This window comes from Pseudonaja textilis, chromosome 1 (genome assembly GCF_049901715.1).
Source record: "Pseudonaja textilis isolate UNSWEBS1 chromosome 1, rPseTex1.2, whole genome shotgun sequence".
Taxonomy (NCBI): Eukaryota; Metazoa; Chordata; class Lepidosauria; order Squamata; family Elapidae; genus Pseudonaja; species Pseudonaja textilis.
In genome coordinates, this window is record NC_141990.1 from 101,069,482 (window position 1) to 101,086,721 (window position 17,240).

The window sequence follows — 17,240 nt, forward strand, 5'->3', positions numbered from 1 at the left end:
AATGTATTGGTAGCTCAGAAGGAAATACACATGAGAAACAGGATTGAAAAGGGTGAGAAGAGAAGAGGAGAAACATATGCATTAAAATACTATTTAAAATATTGTTTAGAATCAGACTGAGCGTGCATTACAATCCTATTCTCTTACCTTGTTTCTTTTGAAGTATGCTCTCCGGCAAGCTGCAAAGCATTTTTCACTGCAGAAGCATTTCACTTCACTCCCCATACTCAGAGAATAGCGTTTGATTCCCACTTTCTGGCACCAGGCACACATGATTTGTACATTTGATATATCATCTTCTGCAAAAAAAGACAAGGAGAGTATCAAAAGAAGCATTGTGTCAAACATCCATAAAAGATTAATTTTCATTTCTACCTTTTTACAAACATAGATGTTTGCACCTTTTGGATTTTCTGCTAATTTCTAAACCAGGTGGCAAGGAATCCCTTATTGTTTAATTAAATGGAAAGTACAGCTATTTTGTAAATAAACAGCTTGGACATGTTGCAACTTTAAGATCTTTTAGTATTTTGGAAAAGCCCTGGACTTTCTATATTTATTCCCATGCCCACCCCAATTAATTATAGTTCCAGACAGTAACAACAGCATCACCTGCTTATAAAGATTATAAACTCATTTCTATTTTATCAGTTTTTCTATTTTATCACCTGCTTATAAAGATTATAAACTCATTTCTATTTTATCAGTTTTGTTAGTGTGAATATTTATAGAGAAAAGCAGGGAAACTGCATTAGTAAACGCCATACTATCTACATGCATTGAAGAGAAGCTAAATAAATACCTATAAATAAATAAATACTCATATCTAATGAGCTAAGTGCCAGAGCTCACTGTAACAGCATTGCCAAAAAGGCATTAATAATTGTAAATCTTATCTTACGAAGCTTCTCCTCTGGAAATATTGAATTGTTAAATAGGGCATACAAAACCTTTGTTAGACCAATACTCGAATACAGCTCATCTGTCTGGAATCTGCACTGTATATCAGACATTAATACAATTGAGCGAGTCCAGAAGTATTTCACGAGAAGAGTACTACATTCCTCTGCTCACAACAGAATACCCGAGATCACCAGACTTGAAATTTTGGGCTTGGACAATCTTGAACTACGCCACCTACAGTTGGACTTAAGTGTAGTATACAAAATTATCTGCTACAATGTCCTACCAGTCAATGACTACTTCAGCTCCAACCGCAACAATACAAGAGCACACAATAGATACAAACTCAATGTTAACCGCTCCAAACTTGATTGCAGAAAGTACGACTTCAGCAACAGAGTGGTCAATGCCTGGAATGCACTACTTGACTCTGTAGTTACATCCTCAAACTCCCACTCCTTTAATCTCAAAGCATCCACTATTGACCTCACCCCATTCCTAAGAGGTCCGTAAGGGGCATGCATAAATGCACCATCGTGACTCCCATCCCTGTCCGATTTTCCCCATTTAATCGTACCTATTTTCTGTATTCTTACTCATGTTTATACTTATACCTATTATTTTGTAAGTGATTGACAAATCAAATAAATAAATAGATAAAATACTTAGGAATTTTAGGCTAAGTAGACTCACTGAAGAAATGAATACCCATTCTTTTATAACAAGGGTCTCACTCACAACTCACAAGCCACTTTTGGATGGTTTGCTCTTTAGTGACAAATAGAGCAGGCAAGTAGGGCAATAGCTTGCTCAACTTCTAACTCTGCATCGAGGTATTTTGTGTATGGAGATTCTCAAGTCATCCAGGTCATGGTTGTCCCAAAGGTGCTTTTTCAAGAGGCAACTGGACTTTCTTGTTTTTCTTTGAAGACATTTCATTTCTCATCCAAGAAGCTTCTTCAGGCTTACAGAAGCTAAACATCTTCAAAGAAAAACAAGGAAGTCCAGTTGCCTCTTGAAAAAGCATATTTGGGGCATCAAGGTCTTTTCACAGCTCAAGCCAGGGCCAATCAGGTTTCCACTAGCAGAGACCATGTCAGGAGTGCTTCCTTGTCCCTGTCGCTTGGCAGGATCACCATTCTGTCCTTGTGCTGGGTTGCCTATTCTCCTAATTCAAGTTTAGCATGGTGTGCTGAAAGATGCTGCTGCTGCTTCTAGCTTCTGGTGTTGGGAGAAAAAAAGTAGCAGAAGGAAGAACAAGAGGTCCCACACGCACTGCCACTTGTCACTGACCTGAAGAAGCTCTGTGGTTTCTACACAGCTCTCCCTTTAACAGTCTTCTTTATTCTAGCACAGGCTGGTAACGGCCCAGCCCCCTCTGGACAGTAAGTTAAGACCTGGTATGCAACAGACCCGCTCTGTAGATAACATCTGAATTCTAAAATAGTTACATTGAAAAATACCAAATGGCAATTGATTCTTTTTCCTAATGCATTTATTTAATCAATTTTTACCCTGCTTTTGATTTAAAAGTCATCTGAAACTGAGTTAAATCTGCAGGAATTAGGTCTTGTGAGAGAGCCCCATGTGCCAAACTGAAGACAAAGTTGCTTCCTCCCCCACTTTCTGTCCTGAGATTCACCAATATCATTTTTATTTCTTGGCAGAATTGGAAATATTTTCCAAGCATAGTTCTTGCAACACTCTTCTGAGCGGATAAATCCTGCCCAGTTTCATATAATTAGGTTTCAAGAGTTTCATGCCGTTATTCAACAACAAGCAAAGCAAGTAAAGAAATATTAACCACAGAAGCAGCCAGAGAAGTGGCCAATGTAAAATAGCTAAGAAGTGTGTTTTTCATTTAGAAAAATCATTTAATAAGTGCATGTTTATAATAATACAGTGGTATTTTATTTCTTCATTCCTTAATTTTTTACCAGTTAGAGAATTTTTCCAAATATGTGTTAATATTATGATATTTATAAAGAAGCCTTGTAGTTAAGATAAACATGGTATTGCTCTTGATAGTTACAGGTAGTCCTCAACTTGCGACCACAATTGAGTCGAAAATTTCTGTTGTTAAGTGAGACATTTGTTAAGTGAGTTTTGTCCCATTTTACGACATTTCTTGCCCCACAGCTAATCATTTCTTGATTCACAGCTAAGTGAATCACTGCAGTTGATAAGTTAGTAATCCAGGTTTTAAGTGAATCTGGCTTCCCCACTGACTTTGCTTGCCACAAAGTCACAAAAGGTGATCCCATGACCCAGGGATGCAGCAATGGTCATAAAGATGAACCAGTTGCCAGGCATCTGGATTTTGATCATATGATCATGGCGATGCCGCAAGGGTCGCAACTGTTAAAAACAGTCATAAGTCTGAGACATGAGCCACCATTAAAAATGAAACTATGTTTTAAACATCAAAGAGTCAGTTTGGTCTAGTGCTTAAGCACCAAGCTAGAAGCAGGAGACCGTCAGTTCTAGTCCTGCCTTAGCCATGAAACCCAACAGGATGACCACTCAGTCACTCTCAGTCAGTCACTCTCTCTCAGCCTAACCCACCTCACAGGGTTGTTGTGTGGGAAAAATAGGAAAGGAGAAATGATATTGCATATGTTTTCCCCGTTGAGTTATTTGTAAAAATAATAAAGAGAGGATACAAATAAATAAATAATAATACGTTGGAAAGAAAGAAAGAAAACTTGGAGAATTGGTGGTATTATCATTGCTGTCTACCACAGTTCTATAAGAAAGAGATCAAATTGCATTAAGGCTGATTTTATAGCCCCTACTAGATTTTCAAAGAAAGCATTTCCCAGCAGTAAATCAATTCAGCAGCAATATTATTGACAGCTTCTTATCTAACAGTTTAATTTTTGGACAGCTCTTTTTACTTAAGGGACATAGTAAGCCTAGATTTGATTTGATGTCTGTTTCTGAAGAATTAGCACAACATAAGAAAACAATCTTTCTTCTAAAATCTGACTCTAGCTTCATGTTTTTGCAATAACACATTTTTGTCAGGGATAACAAAAAGGAAGAATATGAGCGACAAAGAGAAAAAAATGTGGAGGAATACTGTACGTGGCTAATTGTTTGACCTATCAATCTTGAGAGGCTTTTGTATTTGAAATATTTGTAGAGTACTGTCGAATTCCTTCTCTGCTACCTTTTTGCAAAATTAAATATATGTAAGTAGTCCCCAGAAGCCAGGGACCATGATACCAAAAGCCATTTGCTCTTGCTAAAGTTAAATTGAAGCTTGTTGTCCCCTCTAAAACCGCACAGCGTCCATAGTCCAAGATAGAATCTCTACAGCATCACTTGGGTGGCTAGGGATAGAAATGTGATGCTGGGTATCATCAACACACTGTAATATCTCACTCCATGATTTCAGATAATCTCAGCCATCACCTTACTGTGGACCTTAAAGAGGAGCACACACCACTTTTGCATCTTTACCAAGCAGTAGCTAAATCCAGTTTCATGGCAGAAGTCACTAAGAAAAATCATTGTTCAATTACATTCCATCAGGCCTGAAAAGCAAAATGAAGCTCAGGATCTTGAGACTGAGGTGGATAGAAATAAGACAATGGAAGGTTTGTTTACCTTCAAATACATTTGAACTTTGTGGGCCAGCATCCTATAGCATTGAAGTAATTAATAGCCTGACTAAACTATATTTATTACCTTTGAGACTGGGTGCTTCAATGTGTAGAAGAGGGTAAATGTCCTTTTATTCAAAAGAGGGACGTAGAAGATCCAATACACAACAAGCTAACCATTGCAATATCAAATCCATAGAAGATTATAGACTAGATAATGAAGAGGTTCATTAGTAAGCATTTGAAAATAATTTGGTTATCACTAGATAATAGTAATAATAATAGATGGATTTGTGAGGTATAAGTGTCCCAGACTAATGTTAACTTATTGATATGTGCATTTTCTTAGTAGTTCATAATCTGGATCTTGTAATCATAATACATACCTTGATTTCAATCAAGCATTTGAAAAGCATGATGAGATATTCTGATTAGCAAACTCTTAGGGATGAACCAGATGGCAATATAGGTAGTCCTTGACTTAGAACTGTTCATTTACAGCACTGATGATGTTACCTAGTTAGGGTAATGAAATCTCAGCAAGAAAACAAGCAAGCTCAGAGACCACCAAGGACCCCTCCCTGTTCATTTAGTAACTCTTTGAAATATAATGGCACTGAAAAAGTGGCTTATGACTGTTTTTCACATTTATGACTATTGCAGCTTCCCTATGGTCACGGGATCAAAATTCAGGTGCTTGGCAACTGACACAGTTACACTGTCCCAGAGTCATGTGACCACCATTTGTGGTGGTCTTCCATCTTTCCATCTCAGATTTATGATTCTTTTATTACGTTTTTTTAAATGTCCCACGTGCGCTGGATGCTCCATGAAGATTCTAGTTCTAGTAACTAAAGAATAATCTCAAATAAAGAAATTAAAACAAATAAAGGAAAAAGAAAAATCTGGCTATATTGACATAAACTAGATTCTGACATTCTTTTTCTTTTATCCCCGGCTGTTAATTTCTGATTCTTACCATTCCTTATTTTTATACTCTGCTTTGCATAACCCTGCTTATTCCAAAATAGAATAACAATTGAGTAGGCATGATGATGAAGTATATATGGAGTAAAAGGAAATCAAAATTACTCAATATATACATTTAATTATGTGGAAAAATAGTGAAATAAAATAAAAAATAGTGAAATGAAAGAATGGGACATGGTCTTATGACACAAATAATTCTTTGAGATAATTAAAATTATAATTGATTTTTTTATGCAAGGAAAAACTTGCAAAGTACTTACCAAGTAATTTTTCAAATTGCTAAATTATGCTTCTTTCAAACCATTCCAATCAACCTGGCCTACTAATATGAGCTCTACTTCCATATATCATACAGTTGGATCACAACAGCTAGTAATTGTTAACTCTGGAGTTATTGGTGCTTTCTGAACTTGGCTGTTTGCTTGCAGGTGTTTCATTACCCAACTAAGTAACATCATCACTGCTTATAATTATCTGCCTTGTGTTTTCTTCAATCTTGGTGTTTTTATTGCCTGTAGCTATTCAAGTGGTCACAATTGCCAATTGCCTGGAATGAGGTGCCCTTAGATGCATCTTACAGTAATTTGTTACTCAATGTTTCATTAGCAAAAACACACTCATATACTTATACTGAAACATAGGATCACAGACACAATAGAAAGATAAAATAGATAAAAATTTGGAATCAAATGGTATCAGTGACACATAAAGAGCATAAAAGTGTTAATGGTAAATTACTGTATTTATTATAGATAAAAAAGGAGAAAGTGCACTATTTAAAAGGTATTTCCTTACAATAATTAATCCTGCCAAGGATTATCACTTGTAGGTAGACAAGGATTAGAATATATTAGCAGGCTTAATAAAAGCCTGAAGTTTGCAGAAATAATAATTACAAATCTTGGTAAGCAGTGTCCACAAAACGTTGACTTTCTTGGAATTTTTTTTTTACCTAGTTCGCATTCTCAAACAAAGATCAACCAGCAACATTTTGCAACTGGTTGGCCTCACTTGTTTCCCTTTTGTCTTTTTCTAAGCATCCAAGCATGATTAACAAATGAACACAAATATTATGAATGGTAGGAACAAGCTCTAAATCTATACCTCAACTGGAATTATTTCTCTTTTACAAATAAGACAGATTTTCAGTGAAGTAAAAATCTAGCCAATATTTCAGAGCAGCCTGACTTTCTTTATAAAATAATATGTCCCTACCAACTTATCTTCAAGAAAAAAACTATTCCAAACTAAAAAGTTCTTCATCATAAAATATCACGTTTATGTGTTGAAATGAACAGGAGATATTCAGTAATCCTGGTTCTAACTACAGTAGTCCTCGATTTACAATCAAAATTGAGCCCAAAATTGTTGTGGTTAAGTGAGATAGTTGTTAAGTGAGTTTTGCTGCATATTATGACCTTTCTTGCCAACATTGTTAACTGAATCATTGAGGTTCTTAAGTGAGTAACATGGTTGTTAAGTGAATCTGGCTTCCCCATTGATTTTGCTTGTCAGAAGGTTGCAAAAGGACAATGCAACCATCATATATATGAGTCAGTTGCCCGGTGTCTGAATTTTGATCACATGACCATGGGGATTGCTGGAACAGTTGTAAGTATGAAGAAAATCGTAAGTCACTTTTTTCAATGTCATCGTAACTTTAAACAATCACTAAATGGACTGTTGTAGATTGAGGATTACCTGTATCATAGATGTATATAAAATAAAGTTCATCTAAAATTATTACTCTGGAAGGTTTTCAGAATTACTGATACCATTAATATCATTTCTGTGTGCCTGAAATCTAGAACAAGTTTGTTTATCTCTAGCCAAAAAAAATAAAATCTTCATATTAATATCCTCAAAATGAACTACACCAGAGTAAAATCTTTTTAGTTACCTACCACTTTTTCTATGATGCTGTCAAAACATATTTAGAACAGCATGTGTTGAAAAATGTAAACGCAGTTTTGGAAACACAAACAATAAAATATCTGCACTGTTTATCTCAATAAACATCTGTGCTGTTGTAAACAGAACAGTAATATCAACGCAAATTCCTTGCTGTTGGAGGACTAAAATGATTGCCTCTATTATTCAGAGTTTTTCAGGGCGTTCTGAGTTATATTTCCTACTCCAAGGTTATAACATTTTAGGTGGAAATGGGTCAAAACTAAACTGTTGTAGAGAGTTTTGTTGTATTACTGTCTCCTTATTGTTTACCAGCCTTTGTACGTTTCTTAATGAACAATGCAATAAACACAGTGTTCACAGTGTTAAATCATGCTCCCCGTGGGATCTGTCTGTATAACAAGATAAAATTATCACATTATAATAACTAAATATGCAGCAGGCAAACGCATGCTTCAATTAATCATCAAAAGTTTGCAGTGCCATTTTAAGTCTTAATTAAGAAGAACGTTCAGTGACTTTCCGGTCTACACCATCACTAGCTGCTTCTCTATTTAAAATGAATGATTTGCCGGAGAGTCTACCAACCAAAAAGTTAATAAAAGTCATTTTGGCTAACTTGTCCACAAATTACATTCCCTCCTCCCCCACTTTACTCAGTAAGAATACCATCACCACTATGAAAGAATTTTAGAATTTAAACAAATAAATTCTAGCAAATGCTAATTTGTTTTTTAAAAAATGACATATACTAGGTCTCATCTTTTTCCTTAAAAAAATAGTGCATGGTTAGGGTTTTTTTTTTCATTATAATACCATTTTAAATTATTTCAATAAACTTACTGCAATTTTTGCAGAAGAGTTTGCAAGAGAAACTTCAAGATGAAAAGTATAGACGTGTTTTATCATTAAGTAAGATTAGCAATTGTTCCAACGCATCAAATTCAGTCCAACTTAAATCAGATTCTAAATTATTCTAATATTATTCCTATGATGTTTCCGCATATTTGAAATATATGTAAATATCCAGTATTGTAGAAGGAAAAAATAATTTTAGTCAATGAAGAATTCTCTTTCCCCCCTCTAGTCCCTGGGCACCCGCAAAAGCCTCTTGAGCCAGAGGGTTATTTTCAGAAAAGCATGAACCATTTTTATGCTATAACATTCTGGCAGTAACTGACAGGTTATGATATATGATGCTAGTCAAATATTGTACAGATCACCAGGCAATGATTCCATTTTCTTCTGTTGGATCTGGATTGGAAAGTAATCTGGGGAAATGGTTTGCGGTTCTACATTTACCTGCCTATCTATCTATCTGTACCCTTTAGGAGTAAGCAATGTTATACAATTCTTCCACCACCACCCCGTCTCTCTCTCTCTCTCTCTCTCTGTCACACACATACACACACACACACAAGAATTATAAAGCCAAATAAATTAATGTTTGCTTTGAGATTCTGAAAGGATGCAACAAGCAATTTTTGTGAGACCCGAGCCCAAAGACGTCACAGTAAAATCCAAATGTGTCTAGTTTTTATTTGCTTACACCTAATAGACAGATTCTTGTCAAACTAAAGCTATAACCTTCTAACCTAACAGACATACCCTGGAACGTTCTAGGGTGTGGCTACCCTAAAACATTTCCTCTCTCTCCCATCCAATTCAAGATTGCACAGTCTCCTATCTTGGGTTCTTCTCTGGAACATGTTGTTTCCCCCCTCAGAAACCATGGTGCAATTGCTAAGATTCCCCTCCCCGACTTCTCCTTCAGCTGTACATTCCAGCACAGCTTTGGAATAGAGGAGGTTTTCTGTTTTTAATTCAAAAGCTTATTTTCCTGGAAGTATGAAACTATTGCACAACCCAGGAAAAGCTATAACTTCTTTAAGAAGGCACAAAAAGTAGCACCTGCGTTTTCAGTTTCAGATCCCTCACATCTGACCTATCTTTGTAAAGATCCTTCTTTCCTTCTGTCTACACAGTGCTTCAGACAGTTCTTCTTATTCTTTAATTTTTTTCAAATCTCTCCTTTTGAGGATCTCATCATCTCCATTTAACCACAACTATCTTTGTGTTATTTCCTCCTCTTAACCCATTCATACTTCCTTCACAAACTGGTTTTTACAATTTATTTATTTATTCATTTTCTCTATATGACCAAGCCATGTTTATGTAGCTTTTTGTACTGGTCATTCGTTTATGTTCATTCAGCAACCTTTACAAAGTTTTTATTCTTGACTCTATCTCTTCCTTTTTTTATCACAGATGCTTCTTAATTATTCCTTCCTGAAGTTAACATGCTTTTCTGTTTGTCTGGACATAACAAACTCTTAACTTATGTATAACAAAATGGCAGAATCCTGAAACAGATTACAAACCATAAACTATCTACATCCTATTACTTCTCCATTCGGTTTACCAGGTAAATATTAGTAAATATTCTATCAAGTACATAAATCCCTGACAAAATTTATTTACTATAGGTTTTGATATATTCATGTTATGTTCATGTTCCTCCATCACACAGTCCAGTTAGCACTAACTACAAATCATTTGTGTTTCCAATCTACAACTTGGTCCTGTCTATACGTAAATTTACATGCATATTCATATCTCAAATCAACATACTTTACATATTTATTACATATTTATTCATAAATACAGGTAGTCCTTGAGTTACTACTACAATTGAGCGCAACATTTATGTTGCTAAGTGAAACATTTGTTTAGTGAGTTTGCCCCATTTTACAACTTTTCTTGCCACAATATGTGTGTATTAGGCATTCAGAGAAACATCACACATTCTGGCCCTACTCCCTGTTTAATCATCTACTGAGCATTCCATTTATCCAGTGCGTGCTTTACTTCCCTCATCCACTGTTTTTAAACTACTTTAGGAACTCCATATTTGTACAAAACATGCCATAATCCAAGCCTATTCTCTTTCTTAAATGCAGTAACACAATATCAAACAACATTAATATATATATTTTTTTCTTTCAGTTATGCATTTGTGAATGATCTGCTGAAGAGTGAAAATGTGGTCTTCACAGCTTTTGCCCAGATAACTCCACACTACATTCCCCAGGTTTCATTCATTGAGTGGTGCAGTGGCCTAGAGTGGGAGCTCTTGCCTCACAATCAGGAGGCTGTGAGTTTGATCCTAGGCAGAGGCAGATATTTCTCTCTCTGGCACAATGAGAATATATCTGCTGAACAAAACTCCACATTTGCAACAGGAAGGGCATCCGGCCATTAAACACTTAACTCCATTCAGTTGCCCCAACTCCACCCTGGAAGGGATTATGGAGTTGTTCAATGAAGATGATTCTCCAAGTTTTATTCATTGTGATGTCTCATATGCTTTTAAACAGAATTTTGCCAAACATCTTCTCAGGCATACTTTAGACATTAATCCCCCTAAATTTTTTGCATTCACTCTTGGTACCTTTCAGTTTGTATACAGGAACAATGATGGCATTCTCCCAATCGATAATGCCCCCTTAATAGATATATGAACCTGATGAGAGAGGACACAACATTTTACAGTACGGTAAAGAGACGTCAATATGCTCACTATACTAAGCACAGTTGAGCTGTTGAGGTAATACTGAGTACCCTTGAAGAAGCTGAAATTAAATCCAGATAATTGAATAGTGTTGTTTACTGCATCAGTTAAAACAGTTCCTAAGCTGGTTGTAAAAGCATAAAGATAACCATGCTTTGGTTACATGATGGCTAGACTATTACTATACGTTATTTGGGACTAACCTTGAACAGCTTTAAATAGTGTAAAATGATGTTATTACACTGCTAACCTGTATATCATATTATTATCATATCATATTCTAAATTTTAACCTGAGTTGCCAGTTGCTACCTGGGCTCAATTCAAGGTTGTGATTTTATCCCTTAAAATCATAGATAATTTAGAGCGAAACTCTTACTAAATGGATCCAAAGTAATATTAGTGAAAAAAGTATTACATGAGTAACATTATGCAATTTGCTAGACGTTGCATAAATATAAGTAGAACAGCTATCACGTTTGGCATATGCAACACTTAGCAAAACAAAGGTATAATATACTGTACTTTGAAAATGTTCATGAAGGACCAAGCAGAGAGGAACAATATGGAAAAAGATGGTTTTGTTTACTTTCCCAAAACCATGAAAATTGATTATGTAATACTTCCTTTTTCTTTTTAAAAGAAGAAAGAAATAGGATAAGAGAAGCATGTATCTATATAGGCAAAACTTCAGTTTTCAAAACTCCATAAAAATGATAAAATTACAAAAATAATTACTAGAAGTAGAAACTTCTAATAGATAATATTTCAAGTACAGAAACTGTGACAAATAGACAACATTTGAGGTAACAAAATGTATTTGAGTCTTGGGGATTTTTCTACCTCTTTTTCCCTGAAATTAATTAAAGACAAAGGTCAGAATAGCATGTTTCACAATATACTTCTGTATCCAGCAGCAACTTTTGCCTTTCTGCTTCTCCTAAAAAGCCAAAAATAGATAAGCTATATTCCTTAAGAGTTGAGCAGAAGCCCCATTTACAGAAAAACTAAAAGCATGTTTTAAATAAATGTATACATGTCTAAATAAACAATATATAATTGTACACACTAATACTTTCTAGAGTAAAAATAAATAATATATTTAATAAAATAATAAATCTGTTATACAACTATAAAAGACAAACACATTCATAGAAACCAAAGTTTTCATCCGATTAACTAAACTCTACCCTTAACTATATACACATAATGTACAAAACGAGCAACACAACCTCACTACCAGTATATTTGTTCCATCTTTTGTTCCTACTTGGCACTACAGAATGCCCATGGTAAAAAGTATTAATATAAGTACTTTTTATATATATAGTAATTCCCACATTCCTCACTGTGGCCTCAGAAAATATTGCTTCAAAATTTCCAGAAATTAAACATCTCTAATATAAAGGTTTTCACAAGTAATCTAGATTGTGGATTTCATTTGATAAAATGGGAGATAGGAACATGCTCCTTTTAGTTATCATTTTAAGTCGCGCATATTAAAAACATCATTTATTATTTATATCAGGCTAATTTTACACTGGACATTACAAAAATGTAGTGGCCACTGTAAAATTAGCCTGGTATAAATAAGTAAATGATGGTTTTATTCTTTACAAAAATGTAAAAAAAAAAAACACCAGTGTTTTCTGAAAATTCTAATGCCCCTCCATAGTCAGCATTTAAAAGAGTTTTTCTATACCATTCCAACATGAATTGTTGTTTTCAAGCATCCTCTACTACTCCTGTTATTAAACTAGCCTTGATGAAGATATACTTTTGCACATTACTGACCTTAAGCAAAATAATATAAGGAAGGAAACCTGAAGGTAAATGTTAACATGAGAAAAAAAATGACACCTGGAGGGAGATAAGCCTCAAATAAGGGGGTATCATTTACATATACTTGCCCATATATCTTTGAATTTGGAATTCTCCTTTTAATACAGGTGGCTCTCAACTTACAACATTTGGGACCACAACTTTTCATTGCCAAAAAATGCAGTAATAAACTATTACCACATCATATAACAATCCCTTCAGAATTGGTTGCCATTGTTAATTGAATCCCACAGTGCTCAGGCAAGGCAACTTTCTGCTGAATTCTCACAAGCAAAGTCAGTAGGAAGCCAGCAGGAAGTTTCAAATCCCAGGCTGGCAGGCAGATAAGTGGCTGCTGCCAGATAGGAGGGATTGGGGGAAGGAGAGCAGGGATACAAAGGAAGTTCAGGGAGCATGTGTGGTGGTGCACAAAAGGTCAAGGTAAGATGCTGGGGAGAGTATGAAGGTGGGCAAAGACTTTCCCCAACGACTTGCAATCTTCCCTGCTGGCTCCCCCATTGATTTTCTGGACAAACTGGCACGGAAGGTTACAAATGGTGATCAAGTGATTGCAGAGTGCTTGGCAACTGGTCATAAATGCAAATGGGTTGCCAAGCGTCAAGATTCACAAGAAGTATTAGTATCACTTTATAAAATCTTAATAAGGGCGTATCTGGAATACTGCATTGAATTTCAGTCACCACATTATAAAAAGGATATTGAGACTTTGGGAAGAATGCAGAAAAGAGCAATGATTAGGGTGATGATTAGGGGCTTAGAGACTAAAACAGGGGTCCCAACCCTCAGGCTAATGAGCCTTTTGGAACCGGGCCGCAGAAGTGGCAGATGAGAGCGCGTGGGCACATCCCCATTTGCATGAGCAGCAAGCGAGTGTGTGATTGCCCATTACCTTGTGAAAAACCATCCCCTCACCCACCCACCCCCTGCCAGTCTGCAAAGCTGGAAAGGTTGGAGAACCCTGGACTAAAATGCATGAAGAACAGTTGCGGGAATTGGGTATGTCTAGTGTAGTGAAAAGAAGGACCATGGGTAACATGATGGGAGTGTTCCAATATTTGAAGGGCTGCCACAAAAGCAGAGGGGAAGGATCAACCTATTTTCCAAAGCACCTGAAGGCAGGACAAGAAACAAGGGATGGAAACTAATCAGGCAAAGACGCAACCTAGAACTAAGGAGAAATTTCATAACAGTGAGAACGGCTTGCCTTCAGAAGTTGTGGGTGCTTCATCACTGGACACTTTTAAGAGACTGGACAGCCACTTGTCTGAATTGGTAAAGCTTGAGCAGGGGTTTGAACTAAAAGACCTACAGTCCAAGGTCTCTTCCAACTCTATTATTCTGTATACTGTAAGATTAAGATCATATGATCAGAGGGGTGCTGTAACAGCCCTAGCTTCAGGGACTGATCATAAGTTGTTGTTCAGCATAATTTCGAACAGTCATTGAACTCATAGTTGTAAGTCAAGGTATACCTGTACAACAAAACAAACCTGGGCTGCTCACATTCATATATCCTTTGAACCACTAATTTTAAATCCAGCCCTTCTAGACCAAACATTCTCAAATTGTGAGGTATATCTCCCTTGGAGAGGGCAGACAGAGTCCAGGGGATATTTGTTACATTGTTTATTGCTGCAATAATCCATCTTTCCCCCAGTTTCACTGTACAGGTAGTCTTTAACAACTGCCTTGTTTAGCAACCATTCATAGTTATTGATAGCAATGAAAAAGCAAGTTTATAACTTGTTCTCATACCTATAACTGTCACAGCACACCCACTGTCGTGTGATTGAGGTTCAAGCTCTTCACAACCAGTAAGCATTTACGACTCTTGTAGTGTTCCGTGATTATGTGATAACCGTTTGCATATTTCACAGCTAGATTCCGACAAGCAAAGTCAATGGAGAAGATGGCAATAAAATTGCAAAGTTGCAGTTACATGATGTCTTACTTAACAACCATGGGTGATTTGTTTAACAACTGCAGGACAAATGAAGTTGTAAGTCTGGCAGGGTTACGTCGTGTTTTGCATAACAACATCACTTAGCAAGAGTTGATGGTCCCTATTATGGTTCTTATGTGAAGAGGCTACCTGTATTGTTCCCACTGTTCATTTTATTCATTCTGGATTTTTAAGGATAATATGCACATTAAAAGGGGACGTGGTAGCTCAGTGGCTAAGATGCTGAGATTGTCGATCAGAAAGGTCAGCAATTTGGTGGTTCGAATCCCTAGCACCATGTAATGGCTGAGCTCCTGTTACTTGTCCCAGCTTCTGCCAATCTAGAAGTTCAAAAGTATGTAAAAATGCAAGTCGAAAAATAGGGACCACTTTGGTGGGAAGGCAACAGCGTTCCGTGCGCCTTCGGTATTTAATCATGTTGGTTAAATGACCACAGAGACTTCGACTTTGTTACGGATATGAGCACTGCCCTGTAGAGCTGGAAACGACCGGCACATATGTGTGAGGGGAACCTTTACTTTACCTTTATGTCCATTAAGATTACACCAAAGGCACGTGTGATAGCAAATACTTTAGGAACCATGTTCTAGTTAGAAGTCTGAATCTTAAGAACACATTGAATGTTATTATAGCCTAAAACAAAGGTCCTAACCCCCGGGATGCAACCTGGTCCTGGGCTGTGGCCTGTTTGTAATTGGGCTGCGCAAGCCACGGGTGAGCTTGCAAAGCGGCATTTGCCCAAGTGGTGCACACATGTGTGAAACCATCCCCTCCCCACCCCCCACTGCCGCCTTTGCCGCTGCCAGTCCACAGAGCTGGAAAGGTTGGGGACCGTTGGCCTAAAAGATTGCAGCTGTATATAGTTCCTAAATTATTTCACAAAACTTTAAAAACCTTTTTGTTAAATATTGATATTTAATATTGATATTATAATAAGTCTAAATCTGCAGATTTAACCAGACATTGTTAATATAGCAGTGGAAACAAATCCAGATCTCTTTAGAGCAAGCCAGCATGGTAGATGACATTAGATCGTGGCAGTTGTAATCGAAAAACATTTAAGGTCACATTGTCCACCCCTGTTTTAAAGAAAAGGATTCTTCTGACTGTAAATTGAGGCAGTTCTCAACTTATGACCAGACTCTTGACTGTTCAAAGTTACAATGGACTTGCCAGGGCTACATATGACACTGATTTAAAATTCACACTTGGAGCACTCAGTCTGTACTGAAATCTCTTGCTGTTAGGCATATGCGAAACTCACTGATGAAAGAGTGGAACCATTCCAGAACATTCTGATTCTCCTCCCAATGATGTTCACCCAGACCATGCCTTTCTGGGGGCAGTTTAGTACTTTCCAAAAGCAAATTCTGTGAAATATAAGTTTGAAATATTCTACAAGCAGTCCTCAACTTACAGCCATTCGTTTTGTGACATTCAAATTTACAGTTGCACTGAAAATAGTGACTTATGTACAGTTCTCACACCATTGCAGCATCCCCATAGACACATCATAAAAATTTAAGTGCTTGGCAAACGGCATGTATTTACAATGGTTGCAGCCTCCCGGGGTCCTGGGATTGTAATTTGTGACCTTCTTAGGGAACTTCTGACAAGGGGGAAGCCAGATTCGCTTAAAAACTGCATGATTCACTATACTGCAGTGACTCACTTAACAACCATGGCAAAAAGGTCATAAAATGGACAACTGCCTTCTCATTTAACAACTGCCTCACTTAGCAATACAATTTTGGGTTCTGTTGTCATAAGTAGCAGACTACCTGTATTCCTGAACTGTTAAACATTTAAGAACATTATCTAAGAAAAACAAAACATTACAGAATAAATTATTTACCTGCTGGTGGCTTTATAAAAGGTGGTGGAATTAATGGTACAATAATGGGTACATTGCCATGTTCCTTTGATCCTGCTGGTGAGTCTGAGATTCCATTTCCTGTGGTAAGCCCTGGATAGTTTGTATTTATATTGTACGGTGACATAATACTGTCTTCAGGTAATTTTGTTTTTGGCAAAGAATTTTCTGTGAAGGAAAAATAATTAATTTTAAAATATATTACAGCTTTTGATCAAATACTGCATATGTATTGTTTTCCAACTTGATTAACAATGAGCAGTTAATATACTCTTATTTAGCCAAAACTATGTCAGGTTTCCAGGATGAACCTAATTTGTAGTTTAATATATCAGTAATCTTTCCAAAATTGCACTAAGCAATAGTGCTCAAATACAATAGGAAACAAAACTCAGATCTCACACAGATTATAATCAGAGTTTTAAAAACTCATAGCATCTAAACACAACCATAAACTTCATTAATCTTGCCCAATTCTACACTTTCAGAGTGAAGTCCCAAAGCTAAATGGGACAAGATCAACATTTTATAATAATATTATGTAAATATTATTTCTCATTTAAATACTGTATTAAAATGT

At 36.4% G+C, this 17,240-nt stretch overlaps 1 protein-coding gene across 4 annotated transcripts in view; it reads right to left on the reverse strand.

Moving 5' to 3' along the window:
* The window catches only part of SOBP (sine oculis binding protein homolog), a 176,540-nt gene that overhangs the window by 102,809 nt on the left and 56,491 nt on the right, over positions 1-17,240 (reverse strand). For all 4 annotated transcript variants that reach the window (XR_015739635.1, XM_087913476.1, XM_026726650.2 and 1 more), the window contains 2 exons: positions 16,643-16,828; positions 148-299 (listed from right to left, as the gene is read on the reverse strand). Coding sequence is in view for 3 of the 4 variants with exons in the window: in XM_087913476.1 (XP_087769602.1) it covers positions 148-299; positions 16,643-16,828 (338 nt within the window). In the remaining variant the exon portion in view is untranslated. The remainder of the gene's footprint in view (positions 1-147; positions 300-16,642; positions 16,829-17,240) is intronic.